The sequence below is a fragment of the Mobula birostris genome, chromosome 14 (genome assembly GCF_030028105.1).
Source record: "Mobula birostris isolate sMobBir1 chromosome 14, sMobBir1.hap1, whole genome shotgun sequence".
Classification (NCBI taxonomy): domain Eukaryota; kingdom Metazoa; phylum Chordata; class Chondrichthyes; order Myliobatiformes; family Myliobatidae; genus Mobula; species Mobula birostris.
In genome coordinates this window covers 21,025,186-21,042,270 of record NC_092383.1, presented here as the reverse complement: position 1 = coordinate 21,042,270, position 17,085 = coordinate 21,025,186, and the positions used below count along the sequence as shown (strand labels likewise).

General features: G+C 37.6%; 2 protein-coding genes across 3 annotated transcripts in view; one reads left to right on the top strand and one right to left on the bottom strand.

Moving 5' to 3' along the window:
* Nucleotides 1-5,405, top strand: part of lysmd2 (LysM, putative peptidoglycan-binding, domain containing 2) — a 61,652-nt gene extending 56,247 nt beyond the window's left edge. Inside the window, exon 3 of the mRNA XM_072278200.1 lies at nt 849-5,405. Coding sequence (XP_072134301.1) covers nt 849-912 — 64 coding nt within the window. The 3' untranslated portion in view covers nt 913-5,405. The remainder of the gene's footprint in view (nt 1-848) is intronic.
* Nucleotides 5,406-9,617: 4,212 nt separating this feature from the next.
* scg3 (secretogranin III) overlaps nt 9,618-17,085 on the bottom strand; it is a 60,171-nt gene continuing 52,703 nt past the window's right edge. For both annotated transcript variants that reach the window (XM_072278197.1, XM_072278196.1), the window contains exons 11-12: nt 13,105-13,188; nt 9,618-11,464 (exon numbers count right to left, since the gene is read on the bottom strand). In XM_072278197.1, the coding sequence (XP_072134298.1) occupies nt 11,346-11,464; nt 13,105-13,188 (203 nt within the window). In that variant the 3' untranslated portion in view covers nt 9,618-11,345. The remainder of the gene's footprint in view (nt 11,465-13,104; nt 13,189-17,085) is intronic.

The window sequence follows — 17,085 nt, the reverse complement described above, 5'->3', positions numbered from 1 at the left end:
CTGAGCTGAAAGAGAAGCTTATTAAATTTAATCTGAGTGATGGTTTTCTACAGTGATAACTCACTCCGTGTTCACACTGCTGTTTTTAGAAACATACTCTGACAACTCTTACCCCTCCCTTTTTACCCCACCCTTTCCCAAAAACAACTACACTGAGACTTCCTACTTCAAAGGCCTGCTTAAAGCATTTTCTTCCAAGTCTTTTTATTCTCTCCTTAATTTCATCGACACTTAATTTCATGCCTTTGCTTATTTGCTCCCATGTGACATCGTCATGATTTGGAGCTCAGGGGATGGGCAGGGAAAACACGCATTTCCCTGTGCATTCTACTTATAATATGCTGCCCTAAAAGTAGAAAGGCACGTGACATAAATCCTTGGTTGGTAGTATGAATCACTTTTCTTTGACCCAACCGATTACATCTTGCAGATTAACAGCAGGCTTTCATGTGTTAGTTCAGCTGAGTTAATGCAATGTAGCCAGCAGTGCATTTTCTTTTGGGGAGATGCCTAGTCAGATAATGGATGAGACTGCATGGGAGCATTCCAGGAATTTACTCATAAACTGACTGATATTCCCTCATCAAACAATCTATGTGAGAATCGAAAGATCTGGTCATTCATTTATTGTATAGTTTGAGCTGTTTACAACCAGGCTCCTTGTGTTTGCCTGCATTTAACAAGATATCCATTGGTTAACAAGGGTACATGATGAGGAATGAATCATTTTAACATGCTTTCTTTTAAGAGTTCCGCTTCTAAAAATGTACTGTTTTTAAAAGTGCATATACTTCTTAAAGAATCTTAACTTCTGCAAAGCAATGATCAAATTTTTTTACTTCCCACAGAGCTGGTGAACCTAGACACAAAGATAACCCCTATGCAGCATTTTCCTACCAGAGCCTTCATTAAATCGTCACGGAATCCAAACTTGCAGGATGCCGGAAGATTGTTTTTCCAGTTATGAATGGATAAGACTGAGCGATATCATGTGGATTCTGGGTTTTGTTTTTGCTTTAAATCTAAGCGGTTTCACTGTATACTTCGGCGTGCCGGGGCACAAGTACGAGAAACGATTGGCAGCATAGTACCTTGCGCATCTTTGGTGTGAAGTGTGAGCTACTACTACGCTTGTTTCCTTATGCCATCTCGACTCGCTGTTTTGTAATACCACAGCAAATTTTCTGCTGATTTGCGGTGCGTGCTTATTTGTTGCATACCTAGTTCACAGGAAATGCTTGTCTTATTGGTCTGAAATTGGGTGTAAACTACCTGATTTCAAACCTGTAATCTCACTGTCAATCTTGCATGTGTGGGCTGCTGTGCTTTTTCCTACTGTATGGCACACGTATCGATCTGGGGCAGAGGTAAACATAATTGCTCCAAAATTAAGTTCAGTCAAAATAATGAAATCTGAACCAGTTATTGGACCTCAACTTTTTTTTGCAAAATTAGATTGAACTGAGAGGGAAAGATCTCACTTTAGATCATTATTTGGCAGTTCTGTTTGATTACTGATGAGTTTGGGAGTAGACTTTAGTAGAGTGGGTTGAAGAACATATTTGTTTGTAATCTTCAAATTGAAACCAAAAACAATAAGACTTTCAGTGATAAAGATAGTGAATTAGTCACAAACTTTTCTTTTTAAAAAAGAATTGGGATCATCTCACTTTTATAAAGTTAAACTCAAATGTGCGGGTATGAAAACCAAACTTAAGTCAAATTTAACCATTTGCTTTTAAAGGGGAACAACTGCAGGTGTTCTCACATGCAGCCATTTTATTTAATACATGGGCAGTGCACAGGCGGATTCTCCAAACTTCAGAACCAAGTTGCCTTCAGTGTTGGAGTGGGGAGGAAGGGCTGACTCTTGAATTGGCTAGTTGGGACTGTGCAATTTGATGTAAAGGTAATGTTGAGCTACTGGATACAGATGATCACTGCAGTGTGAGAGTGGCATGTTTTCTCGTTGCCAGTTAGTGCCAGCATTATGCTATTCTAGTGAGCAAGGCTGCCCTTTTCTGTCACTCCCTTTTCTAATTCTGAGTTTCAACCGTCGCTGACTGACCACTGCTCTCCCTTTGAGACCTGGCCTCCCGCTCTGTAATAGCTGAACACCATGTGCTGTGAGTGGGTTTCTGTCTCTGGACATGCACATTTACTTTCTTTTAAAAAGTGATTTGCTGATTCGATTGTGGAGCTTTTCTCCATTTAGATAAGGGAGATGAGAGGAGACTTTATCCCCCTTCCCATCTTTATGGTTTTTAAATTGCCAAAGCTGGCTAAAGCATTACCTAGGGGAATGCAGTTTGTCAGTACACACTAAGTTATATGCAATATTTTTAGCTAGCCAGCTCCTTCCGACTCTTCTGAGAGAAGGTATTTTACTTTTTAAATAAGGCTAATTGTGCACCTACTAAACTGGAACTGAGGAGCCTAATAAGATATTTTTTTTTACATTTTAATGAAGTTGCAAAGATCTGTTAAATAATTCAAGCTCACATGGACTCTGTTATTTGAGCTATCTGCTCAGTATCTAACTACACCACACAGGTTGAGTGTTTTCTTTCCATGGAGAACATTATGCCAAATGCCCATTCAGATAGGATTTCTAATGAAAATTTGTGAGGGATTATTCATTGTTACAATTATATAAGTCATTTAGTTTGGCCTTTTTGTTAGCAGATTTAAGAGCTCCATCAAATTAGCTTTTATTCCTGTTTATTTTTCTTTGATTGATCTCATTTCCATTTGTCTTATTCACCTCCCATGTGCACTTGGTTAGTGTTTGGTTTACCAGGTAATTTGCTCAGGACCATCAAGGAGGATGCTTCTTATTAGTGGGGCAACAAATGAACTGTTGGAATTGAACCACAGAATCTGTTCTGTGAATGTACTTGCAATGGGGAGCACCCTGCTGTGAGTATTGGTTGAACACAGAACCTATTAACAATGAACCAAATGAAAGAAATGTACCAGATTTATAAAGAATTGATTTAAATCTATATTGAGAGAGCAGCATCAATTATGTTAAAGCACTGTTTACTCAGGTAGATGGGTTAATGGTTAGTATATAATTTCATGTGAACAATCAGCTGCTGTAAACTATTCTTTAAGGCAATGCAAACTGCCCACCATGGAACTTCGTAAAAGCTGACATGAACTGTTATAAATGGACTGATGATGGAGACAATGGAAGAAGATCCACGGTGTGTATTGTGGATGCTGTAGGTACAATCGCTTCCAAACTTTCCACCTTTACTTTGGAAAGTGGCCTTTCACATTGAAATAGGATCCCTGATAGACCTGCACCAAAATAATTAATCGTAACAAAAGAACTATGAAAGCAATCATTGACAGATTTTCCATATCATGGGTTTGCCCCAACCTTCCCATCCCAGGTAAACTTCATAATTTCATAAGAAAATGTCACTTCAAACAAAAAGAAATATTGCTTCTCAGGATTTATTCTGTCTGCTTCTGAACTTCAAACTACCAAATGCATTGTTACAGCATTTACTAAAATCTAGTACCACAACATCTTGCAAAATGAGTACCTCAAAATGTTGCAAGAAAATGGAGAAACACAGTGCTCTTGGATCTTCATCATGAGTTTTGGCTGCTGCTGAGTCTGTGGAGGGAATCTTTATTACTCAGTAGGAACAAAGAACTAAAATGCATTCATTCAGGCGAACATTGGCATACTGAAAGAACTGACAATTTATCCTGTTTTTCTCCATACATTGATGTTTTGATAACATTTCGGGTATTAACATAGAAAGATTACAGATGTTGTATGAGCTTTAAGCACGGAAGCTCACCTTGCAAATATTTAACTGAACCATATCCATCTAACTTCTTTGCTTTATAATGTGAAGGCAATTGCGTTTTTAAGCAACATTAAATATAACGAATAGATATGAAGTGAATTAGTAGCCATCAAGATAACTGAAATAACCCATAATTGCTAGATATCAGATTATATAATACTAGAAATACACACCTGCATTGTTATCTGAAGAAGCAAGGTATTATTTTATTATTTCAGATGGGCCATTTATCAAAAACAGCAAAGTATGTTAAGCATATATTGAATATAAGATAATTTTTCAGGTGAACATTGACTTTTCTTCCACATTAATGCATTTCATTTCAACTCTTTTTATTGCTGTTAAGTAGTTTTCTATGATTTTCATATAAATATATGTCAAAATCCTTCTTTTGGGCTATGTATTTTCAAGTGGTGAGAATCTTTTCATTTTTTAAATTTTAAAAAAAGGAAAAGTTATTCAAATCAGGTTTGAAATGTATGGTCTAAACCTCAGAGGAAGAATAAAGAACATTTATGGTCAATCAAGTGCTGGGCAGCATCTCTTGCTGTTCATAATTGCTTCTCATCAGTATTATTTTAATCAATACTATTATCTAATAATGTATTTCTGTGGCTTTTAACTAAAATATCAATTCCTGTTGACTAAACTCTGGCTGAGGAGCTTGTTGATAAAAAAGCAAATCACTTTTCATTAAAGAATGCAGGATGGTTATGAGCTTTTTTTATCAGATATTTAGCGCAGATGAAAATGTCCTTCAAGTAGGACCTCTTAGTTGACATAGTTATTCAGTTCTTCCTCTTTTCTACCATTGTTAGATGGCCAAATAGTAATCAGATAGAGATTTACGACTTTCCACCCAGTTGTTAGGCTGAAATTGCAAGCTGACAAATCATTATAGAAACTACTTAATTTTTATTGTCCTTAATTTTGATCTATCTATAACTTGCATTGTAAGTTTACCCCATTGTTACTGTTTGGATTACTTGGCATGGTTTGGATCACTTCTGATAGTAATATTTTATGTGCATTTTTTCACCTATAGTCTTTAGATTTGGTTCTGATTTTCAGGAAAAAAAAATCACATAGACTGGAGTGGAAGTGGATGGAACTGATAAAATGTGCATTTCAAATTCATTGTTGCAAAACAGCACTAAGTACTGTAATAGTTATCCCACCTATGTACTTCAGAGAAGGTGGACAAATCTGCTTCTGCCTGTGAATTGTGTGAAAATGCTGTCTTTTAAAATTAGATTAAATTATATATTTTTGCTTTCTATTGACATTCCTACATTATACCAAGATTATTTTGCTTCAGGACCAATATTGGGTAAATACTGTTAGAAAGAATATTGCTACAGATGGTGATTGTGTACATCAGAGGTCTGCAGCTTCATGTTGAAGACCCAAATGGGATAACTAATGCAGTAAACATTTAATGCATGAATTGTTTGTGTGGGTGTGTATGTTGTGGCCTTAGATTTTTTTTAACTGATGTATTGATAATGAGGACTTGTTCCTCTGGTTACTATTTCATTTGAAAATCTGCAATAAATAGTTTTTGTTACGATTTCAACCTGAATTTATGTGTTTCTTGTATTTATTCTTTCTTTCCTATTTACTGTTTATTCAGTCTTTATATATAATGTGTACCTACAAAAACATTCAATCTGTATGATGATTGCAAAAATGTATATTTAATTTTTAAGAAATGTGAACCACATTTGTGAGCAGTTCTCTCTTTGATGGGATACCATTGGCTATATTACACGCAAGGTTTCTGCCTGACAGCATTGTCAATCATGCACTGGCTGCAGGGTGAGTTGTTTCACTGAACTCTCAGCAAATAATTGCACGCTAGATGCCAATTTACTCACAGAATTGTCTATTGTAAATGAACAAAGCTTCTAATACAAACTGCAACAACTTTTCCAAATAGAACTGAGATAATTTATCAAGGAAAAAAAGCAGTGAGTGTAGGATTGTTGTATAGCAACTTGTGTGGGGAAAAAAATCAGTCTCAGTTGCTCACAGCAGTATAGCCACCAGGCTTAAACAAAAGCAAAATACTTCAAATGTTGGAAATTTGAAATATAAAAAAGATTGCTCATGCTCAGTGTGGCAAATCTATGGCAAAAGAAACAGAGAAAGGAACCATTTCAGCTCAATTGCTTTCCATCGAAACCAGGAAAAGTTAAGAAATAAAACAAGTTGCAGAGGAAGTTTGGGAGACTGAGGTCCTTTAACATCTGCCGGACGATGCTGAGGATGTTCTACAAGTCTGTGGTGGCCAGTGCTGTTTGCTGTTGTGTGCTGGGGCAGCAGGCTGAGGGTAGCAGACACCAGCAGAATCAACAAACTCATTCGTAAGGCCAGTGATGTTGTGGGGATGGAACTGGACTTTCTGACGGTGGTGTCTGAAAAGAGGATGTTGTCTAAGTTGCATGCCATCTTGGTCAATGTCTCCCATCCACTACATAATGTACTGGTTGGGCACAGGAGTACATTCAGCCAGAGACTCATTCCACCGAGATGCAGCACAGAGCGTCATAGGAAGTCATTCCTGCCTGTGGCCATCAAACTTTACAACTCCTCCCTTGGAGAGTCAGACACCCTGAGCCAATAGGCTGGTCCTGGACTTATTTCCTGGCATAATTTACATTATTACTATTTAACTATTTATGGTCTTATTACTGTTTATTATTTATGGTGCAACTGTAATGAAAATCAGTTTCCCCCAGGAAAAATAAAGTATGACTATGACTATGTAAGTAAGGTGTCACTGAGGAGATCAAAAGGGAAGGTGATTGACGAATGGGTGACTCACAGATTGAATGTCACAACTGGGGGTGGTGGTGCTGTAACAGGATGGTTGAGTCTGGTGAATAACAAAAGGAGAAAGTGAAATTAAGAGAGTGAAGTGAAATCTGAAAGACCCGGAATGAGGAGAGCAGAAAAGTCTTAGCTTAGTGCTTGAAATGAGATAGAAGACTGGAATAGCTGATTAAATTCACCAGTTTCAGATGTTTTCAAAGTCAAGTTTATTATCATACAAGCAAGTACATGTATGACAGCAGTGGAAAACTTACTTGCAGGACATCACAGGCACATCAGGTGATCAGTGGGTCTAGCCCAAACATCTTCATTGTGGCTGTGAATGGCGAGGATCCATATTGTGTCAATATCAAGGATACAGTACACAAGAAAATCCTGTGTGCCCTATAAAGGAGATCTCAGTGCATGTAATTTTAATTTGTTAGAATGTTGATGGGTCAGAATTGAACACTTAACTTCTCAATTTACAAATACAATGATGAATCCAAACGTAGAAGTAATTGTCCATGATAGAAATCAGTTTGGTAAGGGCTAAACGATAATCTAGCTGAATGTGCATACCCAGCTTTCAAAAACTGACGATTTTGCTGCAGGTCTAATGCCAGGAATGGTACTGTCTTCACTTGAGAATCTGACTTTGAGAAAGCGATGTAGCAAACTAGTTCAGCTGTGAACTGTTTGATTTACCCAAACCACGCAAAACTAGCCCTCCATATAACATTGAGATTATTAGTTGGCACAGTGGTGCGGCAAATAGAGCTGCTTCCTCACAACACTATGTCCAAAATACCATCCCAATCTCCGGGGCTGTCTGTATGCACTCAGCACGTTCTCTCTTTGTTATTGCATGGCGTTCCCTTTGATGATCTGATTTTCTCCCATTTGCCACATAAGTGTGGTTGATAGGTTATCTGGCTGCTGTAAATTGCCTCTAGTGTAAGTGGGCATTAGAAACAAAATAAAATCGATGGTCATGTGAGATAGAATAGGACGCAGGGAAATAACTGGGAAAATGGAATTTACAAGCGCTAATGTAGACTCTGGGGCAAATGCTTATCATTTAAGTCACTGTCCGAAAAGAAACCTGAATACAATGACTTTAAGTATAGCAACATTTAAAAAAAATGGCAAGGTAATCTATCTGTCCTTATTCACAAACTGTCTGCAGCCTTTGATAACCATTCCCCTTCAGCATTTCTCCTCTATTTAGGTCAACTACATTTTTATCTATTCTGTCTCTCCCTACTAGGTAAAGTTTCCTCAGGATCTGTCCTTGATCTTTGGCTAATTTTCATGTTGATGTTCCCTCCTTATTCTCAACATCCCAAAGCTCTTTGGCTTCACGTATACGTTGAGAATACCCAACTCTACCATCACCATTTTATATTTCATTGATTCTACAGTGTTTCTTGAATTTGCTGTGTCTGCCAGCAAGAAAACGAATCAGGGTTGTATATGGTGATATATTTGTACTTGGATAAATTTACCTTGAACCTGCAACTCTTGCACTGTCAGTTTTTCCAATGTTCCCTGTTCATCTCAGTTTTCCCGATGAACATGCAGAAATAGATCATTAGAAATGTTTTTCCAATAATATCTTGAGAAGACAAACCATTTCCCCTCCTGCCACAAACTGTTCTCCCTTGCCACTAACTCCATCCTTTTCCTTCACAACTGTCTAAGGTTGAACCAGACCATTTATAAAATTGGTGCTTCACTTGGAAATCAAATAGACTTCTGATTGCATCCACTCCATCAATCAGTCTGGCAGCTTCCTCTTAATGTTGCCCGATTGTCTATGTTTCAGCTCACTGTAAAGCTTTTAGCTGAGTCATTGATTTCCAGAAAAATGTTCCATATTCTACACTTTGACCTCATTCAAAACTCTGCTGCTTGTACTTTAACACTAATTCCTGTTCATCCATCATCTGTTGGCTTGTTGACCCATCTGGCATCCTCTCAATATTAAAACTCATTTTCGGTTCCAGATCCCTCCATGCCCACTTCATTCCCAAGTGTTCCCCTCATTCAATTTGCCAGGATCTTTGTACCTCCACTTCTAATCTCTTGTGTATCCCTAATTTTAGTTGTTCCACTATTGGTGTTGACTGTACTTTTAGCTGTTAAGTCACAAAGTTCTGGAAAACCCTCAAAAATTCCATCCCTCTTTCCTTCTTTGACATGCTCTCAAATAATTCTAATATGTCCTAATATTTCATTGCTTGGTATAAAATTCAGTTTCATAACAATTTTCTGAAATTCCATGTGGCAATTCACTATACCAATGGTGTTCAACCAATGGTAGTAATTGTTTCTTCCTATTTTTCCTTTTTAAATCAAGATCAGTAACCAAATGTTTCTCAGCAAATTTCTATCTCTGCTTGAGTTTTTTTTTGCCTTTCTGTTGTGGGGTATAAAAAGCTGCTGATTTTGGAATTTCCAATCAGAATATGAACAATATCTAATACTTTTTCCAACAAGTCATTGCTCACTCCATTGTAAGCCATTAATTCTATCATGGGAGAAATAATACTTCATGCTCTAGTCTGAAGCCACCATTACAAAGTTAATGCATTGTGATTTGAAATACTGTATTATTTACAGCTCGCGTAATAAAGTTTTTCAAATTTCTATTTCACGATTATTGCACACTGAAACTAAGATGCTAAGTTTTAAATTACCAAATATGCTTTAACTAATAGTTGTGTACATGATTCTGTTTTCAATTTCTCGATAAGAAAGCATGATGTTGAGAATGTATTCAGTTTGCTCTCAAATTCTATTTAACATCTCGAGAAAGTGAAGAGCATTACTTTTCAAAATCATGACTGTTTTGCAGGTGGGTTGGTCAAGTATAATACAATTCATTGCAAAGAAACTTCCCTCTTCCAAGCAGTGAATTAATGGCAGAAACTCAAGGCATGTTTTTAGATGTATCATCTATTTCCCAACATCATTCCATAACCACAGAATACATCTGTCATTTAGACTTGACTTTTACTACAAGAATTTATGTTAATTTAGCATTGGATTGATGCTTATTAGACTTATTTCATATAACCTCCAGCCTTTAAATCTTCAAAAAGCAGGAACCTGGAGCAAGATAAGTTTGTCTTTATCCAACATTCTCTGAAGAATTGCTACCATTAACATTTTTGTATCATTAAGTAATTGTGATATTAGTGACAATTATGAAAATCTATCTGATGTATTACCGATTCAGAATAGCCTTTTTTTCCTAGATTTATGGAATGGTGGAGACAATCAGTTTCACTCTTGTTCCAGGACAAATTAAGTTTGTAAAGAAAACTCAAACCATTTAATTGTAGCCTTTTTTACACCAGTTTGAAAATTAGACATATATTTACACTTAAGCAAATACTTCTTGTATTTACTGACAACCACGAGCAGGAATCATTTACAAAGGATCCAAGATTCCATATGTAATACATTCAGCTGAATGAATTTATCACATTTTCCCCACCCCATTCTCTGAAGTCACAATAAATGTCATTTGTGATGCAAACACAATACTTTAAGAATCAGCTTGGAAGGTCAGAATGAGGTGAGATATTTTCCATTTGAATGACCTTTGTAATTTTACTGAAACCACTCTGGGCAGGAGAAGTCAGTGTTCATTTTGAAATTTAAAAACACCCATCAAATTGTCGATACAAGTCGATTTACATGGGGAAAAACACCATTTCAAGCCATTTACATCCAAACAAACTTTTAGGAAACTCTTCCAATCCTTTATTAATTTACCACCACTCTTGCAAAAGAGAAGACTTCAAGGTCTAATTTGAAAATGAATCAGGGAATTTTCACTGCAAGAGGGGACGTAGAGCTCAGAGATAAATTTTAACTTTAAAGGAAAAGCAGATCATTTCCTGTGAGTGCAGGCCTTGCATTTATGTCACAAATCTTCCAGGGAGCAAGTGGTCAGGTGCACCAGAGATGATGGACTTTACAATTGGTGGGTATAATAACTCATTTTAAAGATGGATACTAGGATTTGAAAGCTTTACCACATGCAATAGCCCTAGCAGTTTCTTTTCAGAAGCAGGGGAAACTAGATTGGCTGTGGTGAAGCTGTAAAACTGTGCTTTCAGCTAAGGGCAGCATTGAAGGAGGGCCATTTGCCTTTTCTCTGCTGGACAGCATGGCATCTCCACAAGGAACACACTCAAAGTGCTAGAGGAACTCAGCAGGCCGGGCAGCATCTATGGAAAAGAGTAAACAGTCGATGTTTTGGGCCGAAACCCTTCATCAGGGCTGAAAAAAAAAGATGAGCAGTTTGAGGATTAGTTTCTCTGAAACTGACTTAGAATCTTTTTTTTTCTCCAGTCGACTGTTTACTCTTTTCCACAGATGTTGCCTGGCCTGCTGAGACCCTCCAGCATGTTGTGCGTGTAGCTTGGATTTCCAACATCTGCAGATTTTCTCTTATTTGTGACTTTCACAAGGAATGTGGGATCAACTCCCACCCCTACCCTGTCTGCTATTTCTTTCAGCCCAGTTTGTCCCCGTTTCCAGTTTGGAATCTGCTTGCCACTACAGAATAGCCAAGAAAAAAAATAAAGCTTATTAAAGAATCTAATACAAACTATATTTGAGTGAACTTATAATGCTGGCCATCACTGAAGGTAAAAGATCGCTTCCCCTTTGCACTGGAGGATTTCACAGGCTATTATAAATCCTCTTGATAACATCCCCTTCTCCTTCCTCCAGGATTCCTTTCTGTACATAGTTGTCAACTTGCCGATCAATGATGTCACGTAGCTTCTGAAGGTCATACCCTGTAGTAAAATATAGAGAATATACACTCAGTGGTGACACCTGTACACCTGCTTATTAATACAATTAACCAATCAGCCAATTGTGGCAGTGTGGCACGTGGCCAGGTGGTTAAGGTGTTGGACTAGCAATCTGAAGGTCGTGAGTTCGAGCCTCAGCCGAGGCAGCGTGTTGTGTCTTTGAGCAAGGCGCTTAACCACACACTGGTCCAGTCGACCCAGCTGAAAATGGGTGCCGGCAAAACGCTGGGGGTTAACCTCGCGATAGACTGGTGTCCTATCTGGGGAGGTGGGTTGGGAATCTCGCACTCTCAGTCGCTTCACGCCACGGAAACTGTAAGCACCAGCCTGATGAGCCTAAAAGGCTCGGGACAGACTCTAACTTAACTCAATGCATAAAAGCATGCTGATGTGGTCAAGAGGTTCAGCTGCTGTTCAGACCAAGCATCAGAATGGGGAAGAAATGTGACCTGGGTGACTTTGACTGTGGAATGGTTGTTGATGCCAGAAAAGGGTGGTTTGAATATCTCAGAAGCTGCTGATTTCCTGAGACCAGTCTCAGACTGCTGCAGACTGACAGGACAATGACAGTCACTCAAATAATCACACGCCACAACAGTGGTATGGAGAAGAGCACCTCTGAATGCACAACACATTGAACATTGAAGTGGATCAGCAGAAGATCACGAGCATACACTCAGTGGCCACTTTATTAGGTGCAGGAGGTACACAGTGTATCTTATAAACACTGAGCTCATTCAATGCTTGAGATGAAGGAAGAACGGTGCTGAGGAAACAGGGAAGACCCATGTTTACTGAGCAGTAGCACCTACATCTAACCACCAAGAGGGTAAAGTTGACCTTATTCATAACAGTTGGGTTTAAGCACTGCCAATTAGTAAATGCTTGTTTTAATAGTTGTACTATTGATATTTTGGCAGGGATATAAACAAAATGAAATGTCTGAACTGATGGTTTAAGAAATGGTTTAGAAGCCTCTTGCAGTCAGAAAATAACAGTATGACATTTTTAAGGGAAGCAATACAAAGAAGACATTGGGAATATGGTTACAAATTTCTTAGAGGGGAGGGAGGGAGTGTATTTCTTTGGATTTCTCTTGTTGAATGGCTTGATTCATTAATGAGTATGAAGTTTAATGGAGGCACTATAACACATAATGCCCAGAGATAAGTATGATGCTTTGATGGTTCAGAGTTTATTAAGAATTGCCAATTAACTAATGAGGTGCAGCAAGCAACGTGCAAAAGGGGTTCTGATTCAGTATATCCATAACTTAAACTAAATAATGGAGTTCTTCTCATGAAGGGATCTTCAAAAGTAATTTGATTTGCAATGTTGCCCTTAACCATATCACCTCATTGCCAAATGTAAAATTTTGCAGGTGTGGAAATATGAAATCAACCATAAAATACTGAAAATACTTAGAAAGATACTCCTATGAGAGAAATGTTAATGTTTGATGAACAGACTTAAAATATTACTGCACTTCTACTTTAGGCAACTTACTCTGTATGGTGTAATTAAACATTTCATTGTTCTACAAATTGTTTTTAAACAGAAGTTTAAAGTTTATTCCTTCCTCTGCTGAATGCAAATGTTGATCCAAATACTTTTAAATTTACCTTCCCCATTCTCCTGCTTGTGTTTCTTCAGCCACTCAATGTTTTTTCTGATTGCTGAAAGGTAAGACTCTGTTTTGTCAAAACCTGTTGATCAAAAGGGAAGTAGTTTCATGAGCATTTGTCATTACCAGTGTTTAAACAGACAGGAACCTGCATTAAATGTTTGTACTCGTAAATCATTTGACCCAAGTCAGATAAAGCAAATATTACATCGTCAAGTGCAAATAATGTAAACGATAGAGTGGCCACGCTGCTCAGTAGCCACTTTATTAGGTACTCCTTTGTTAATGAAAATATCTAATCAGCCAATCACGTGGCAGCAACTCAATGCATACAGGGTGCTTACAGCAGCAGGAACCGTATTGGGTTCCACTCCTGTGGGCTCTTTATTAGGTACGTTCCTGTACCTCATAAAATATCCACTGAGTGTATTTCTGCATCTATTCCACCACCAATCTGCTCTGCTTAGGTTCCTGCACTGAGCGATGAGGCTCAGGTAGTAAAATAGAAGTGGGTATGGCAAGATTCAGTTCAGTGTTTTCAACATCACTGCAATGCTTTCTTTGATGCAGCTTTTCAGAAATACTCTCAAACATTGGGACCAGCTTGCAAACACATAACCATGGCATTTTCAGAGGGAATAATTGGAATCATAAAGTGTTATCCTGAAACTATAAATAATTAACAGTTTTATTAGATGTTGCTGATAAACTGGATAGCGAACAGAAAATGGCAAATACCAGTTTATCCCTAGTCTGGCGTCATCCCCTGGTGGTATGCATTATAAATGGCCATTTATGTTGGAATAGGCACTAACCTGAGTTGCTCATCCGCTGACTCACTGCCCTTCGTGCATTCCAAGTGATAAAGGACAGACCCTTGTGTGTCAAATCTATATTTGGTTCAAAACAGATCCAATCTATGTAAACAACCTTCCTTCTGAACACGTTTGATTTGGAAAATATTTTATTCTGTGAGCTATGTACCTCAGAACTCTGCAGAGGTATGCAGAATTCTTTATTGTTCATTTCATTATTCAACAATGCTATCCCTTTGCTCCTAATGGTGCTTTGATCAGGATCATTTATGAATAAGCATTTGATTGTGGGGACTAACTATCATCTGATGCTACAGAAGCATCATAAGCTGATGAAAGGCTTATCATATGAGAAGCATTTGATGACTCTGAGCCTGTACTCATTGGAATTCAGAAGAATGAGACGTCATTGAAAGCTATTGAATTTTGAAAGGCCTCAGTAGAGTGGATGTGGAGAGGACGCTTCCTACGGTGAGGGAGTCTAAGACCAGAGGACTCGGCCTTGGAATAGAGGGGTGTCCTTTTAGAATGGCAATGAAGAGGAATTTGTTTAGCCAGAGAGTGGTGAATCTGTGGAATCTGTTGCCACAGGTGGCTGTGGAAGCCAGGTCATTGGGGATAGTTAAGGCAGAGGTTGATTCTTGATTAGTCTAGTGTGAAGAGATATGGGGAGAAGGCAGGATTGGGGTGAGAGAGAAAATGGATGTACATTTTAATCATTTCAATTACTTTTACGTGGGTTTATGTTTGATCCCAATACAACTTTAGTCAGTTTCTAGATGATAGACAATTCCATTCATCATTATTCAAATAGTACAAGGTTACCAGATTTTATTTGTTTGTTTAAATCAATGGTAACACAGTTACCACATTTCTGAAGGTTGGGGATTCAAGATCCATTTTAGACCCTGTACATTAGCAGATTTGAGATAATGCAGATTGATATTTAGATATTTTGGTATTTTTAAGATGCTTTTCGATTAGGCAATCAGTTGATGCCCATTTACCGATCCAGGTAGATGTAAAAATCATACAGAAGTATTTGAATAAATGCAAGAGTGTCATATATACTTTGATTTATATGATTGATATAATTTAACAGATAATCTTGCTCACTGCTTGCAGGACCCTGTCATCAAAATGACTTGTGCATTTGCTTCCATAACAAACATATGAAAAATGGTGCAATACTTTATTATACCTTGGATGCACTAGGTGCTATTCAAATGCAGGTTTATTAGAGTCATAGAATTATGCCATCCAGCCCAAATTGTCCATGCCAACCAAGTTATTACTGGCAGTCTTGATAGAACAGAATTGAGGGATAAATAAACTTATTTATCAAAATTTGTATTTTTTTCTTTCAGCGGCTGTTTGATTGTATTTCCCATATTTTCTGTTTTGATGTGAGAGTAAATATGTACAAATACCAATGTTTTAATAGATTTCAGGTACATAATGAAACAGTTCATGAAAAATGTAGCAATGCAATTCTACCTTTTAATAATGCGAGAATTTACAACTGTCAATTCCAGCTTCTTGCATTAGTGGCAGTGGTGTCCCTGATGAGAATTTAAAATCTGTGCATATTTTCTTACGATCTTCTAGCGGCTGTAGTAGAACTGCTTCTCTCCTGGAAGCAGATGGTAAGCACCTCAGGAGGTTGGATGGAGTGCATCTAACAGGGATTGCTTCGGTCAGCCAGAAGCAGAATGCCAAGCAAGACCCAAAAAGAACATTTTGTTCTCCAGTTCATGTAATGATGACCATTACAAAAAAACCCAGCCTCATACAAATGTCTAGAGAAAGTTCACTCCTATTTATAGTGATGACTGCTCAGGGAATTATTATTTCTCAAGAGATGTTGTTTTTAGAAGTGAATGTCCTCATTACAGAATGTGTGCAATGTCCATCTTTATTAACTGCGTGTGCTGGAAAACAAATATAAGGACTATCTTGAATAATGAATTATTACAGAATTACATCGATAAAAGGTCAAATGAGCTTTTAGAGAACAATTTTGTGACAGATTGTAATGATGTTAAATGGAAAAATTGAAATGGAAAAAGTGCTAGAAATATATCTTAGTTATAAACATTTAGAAGGGCCTGCTTCTATGTTGTGTGTCGATGACAATATTTACAAAAAGACTAAGTTGGCTTTGGGGAGATTGACTTCCTTACAGTAATTCATATGCTGACTGGTCTGTGTGCTAATAGCAAATTTTGATTTTATTTCAGCCTTCTGATATACAAAATGAATGCAGAGGTTAAAAAGCATTGAACAATCATTTTTTTTCATCTATGCCTCACAATTAAATCACAACAGTTATATCGATTTTCTGCTCATTCCAATCAAATGAACTGCCTCCTGTGAGTCAAAAGCTATGGCACATTGGAGACTGTATATGCCGGAAAATAGAGGAAGTCAGCAGATCAGTCAGCATCTGTAAACAATTGACTTTTCCGGTCAAGACCTTTCATCTGGGCTCAAGGTAGGTATGATAATTTGTTTTAGCTTATGTCATCAACTCTTTCAAGTTCTCAATCACATGGGTCCATACAAACTCTGTAGTGGAGTTACTAATGGCTTCGTTCACAAACTTGTGTAAACCATTACTTAATCTGGATCTTCTGTTCAGTGAGTAACTACTATACAATGCATCTTAATTCTTGGGGCGACACCATAGGTTGTGTTGGTTGATAATCCAAATGATGCACTTTCACTGTATGTTTCAATGTATAAATAAATAAACCTGAATCTGAATTCTTGGAGATTCTGCCATCTGACACCATTCAGCAAACCAACCACAAGATGTTTTTTAAAGATATCATCACAACTGTGCTGAAGCTGTGACCCAACACACCAGTTCCTTTGCCAGCTGATTTACAACCTGTCCCATTACGAACTGTATCATTCATTTAACCATTTGTTCTTAAGTAATTCACCATTCCTCCAGAATATTTATCCTTCTTCGCGTACTTCCTGTTAAAGAGAATTCTATTACATAAGGAGTGGAATCAACATTAATGAAGAAAAAGTAGTTTCCAAATTTTATCACTATAATTTACAATCCAGTGAAGTTACTCCAGCTCTTTTTTTTAAATATCCATTGCTGAAACTGGCTTTACACTTGCCTGTAATACATTGAAAACTGTTAATGC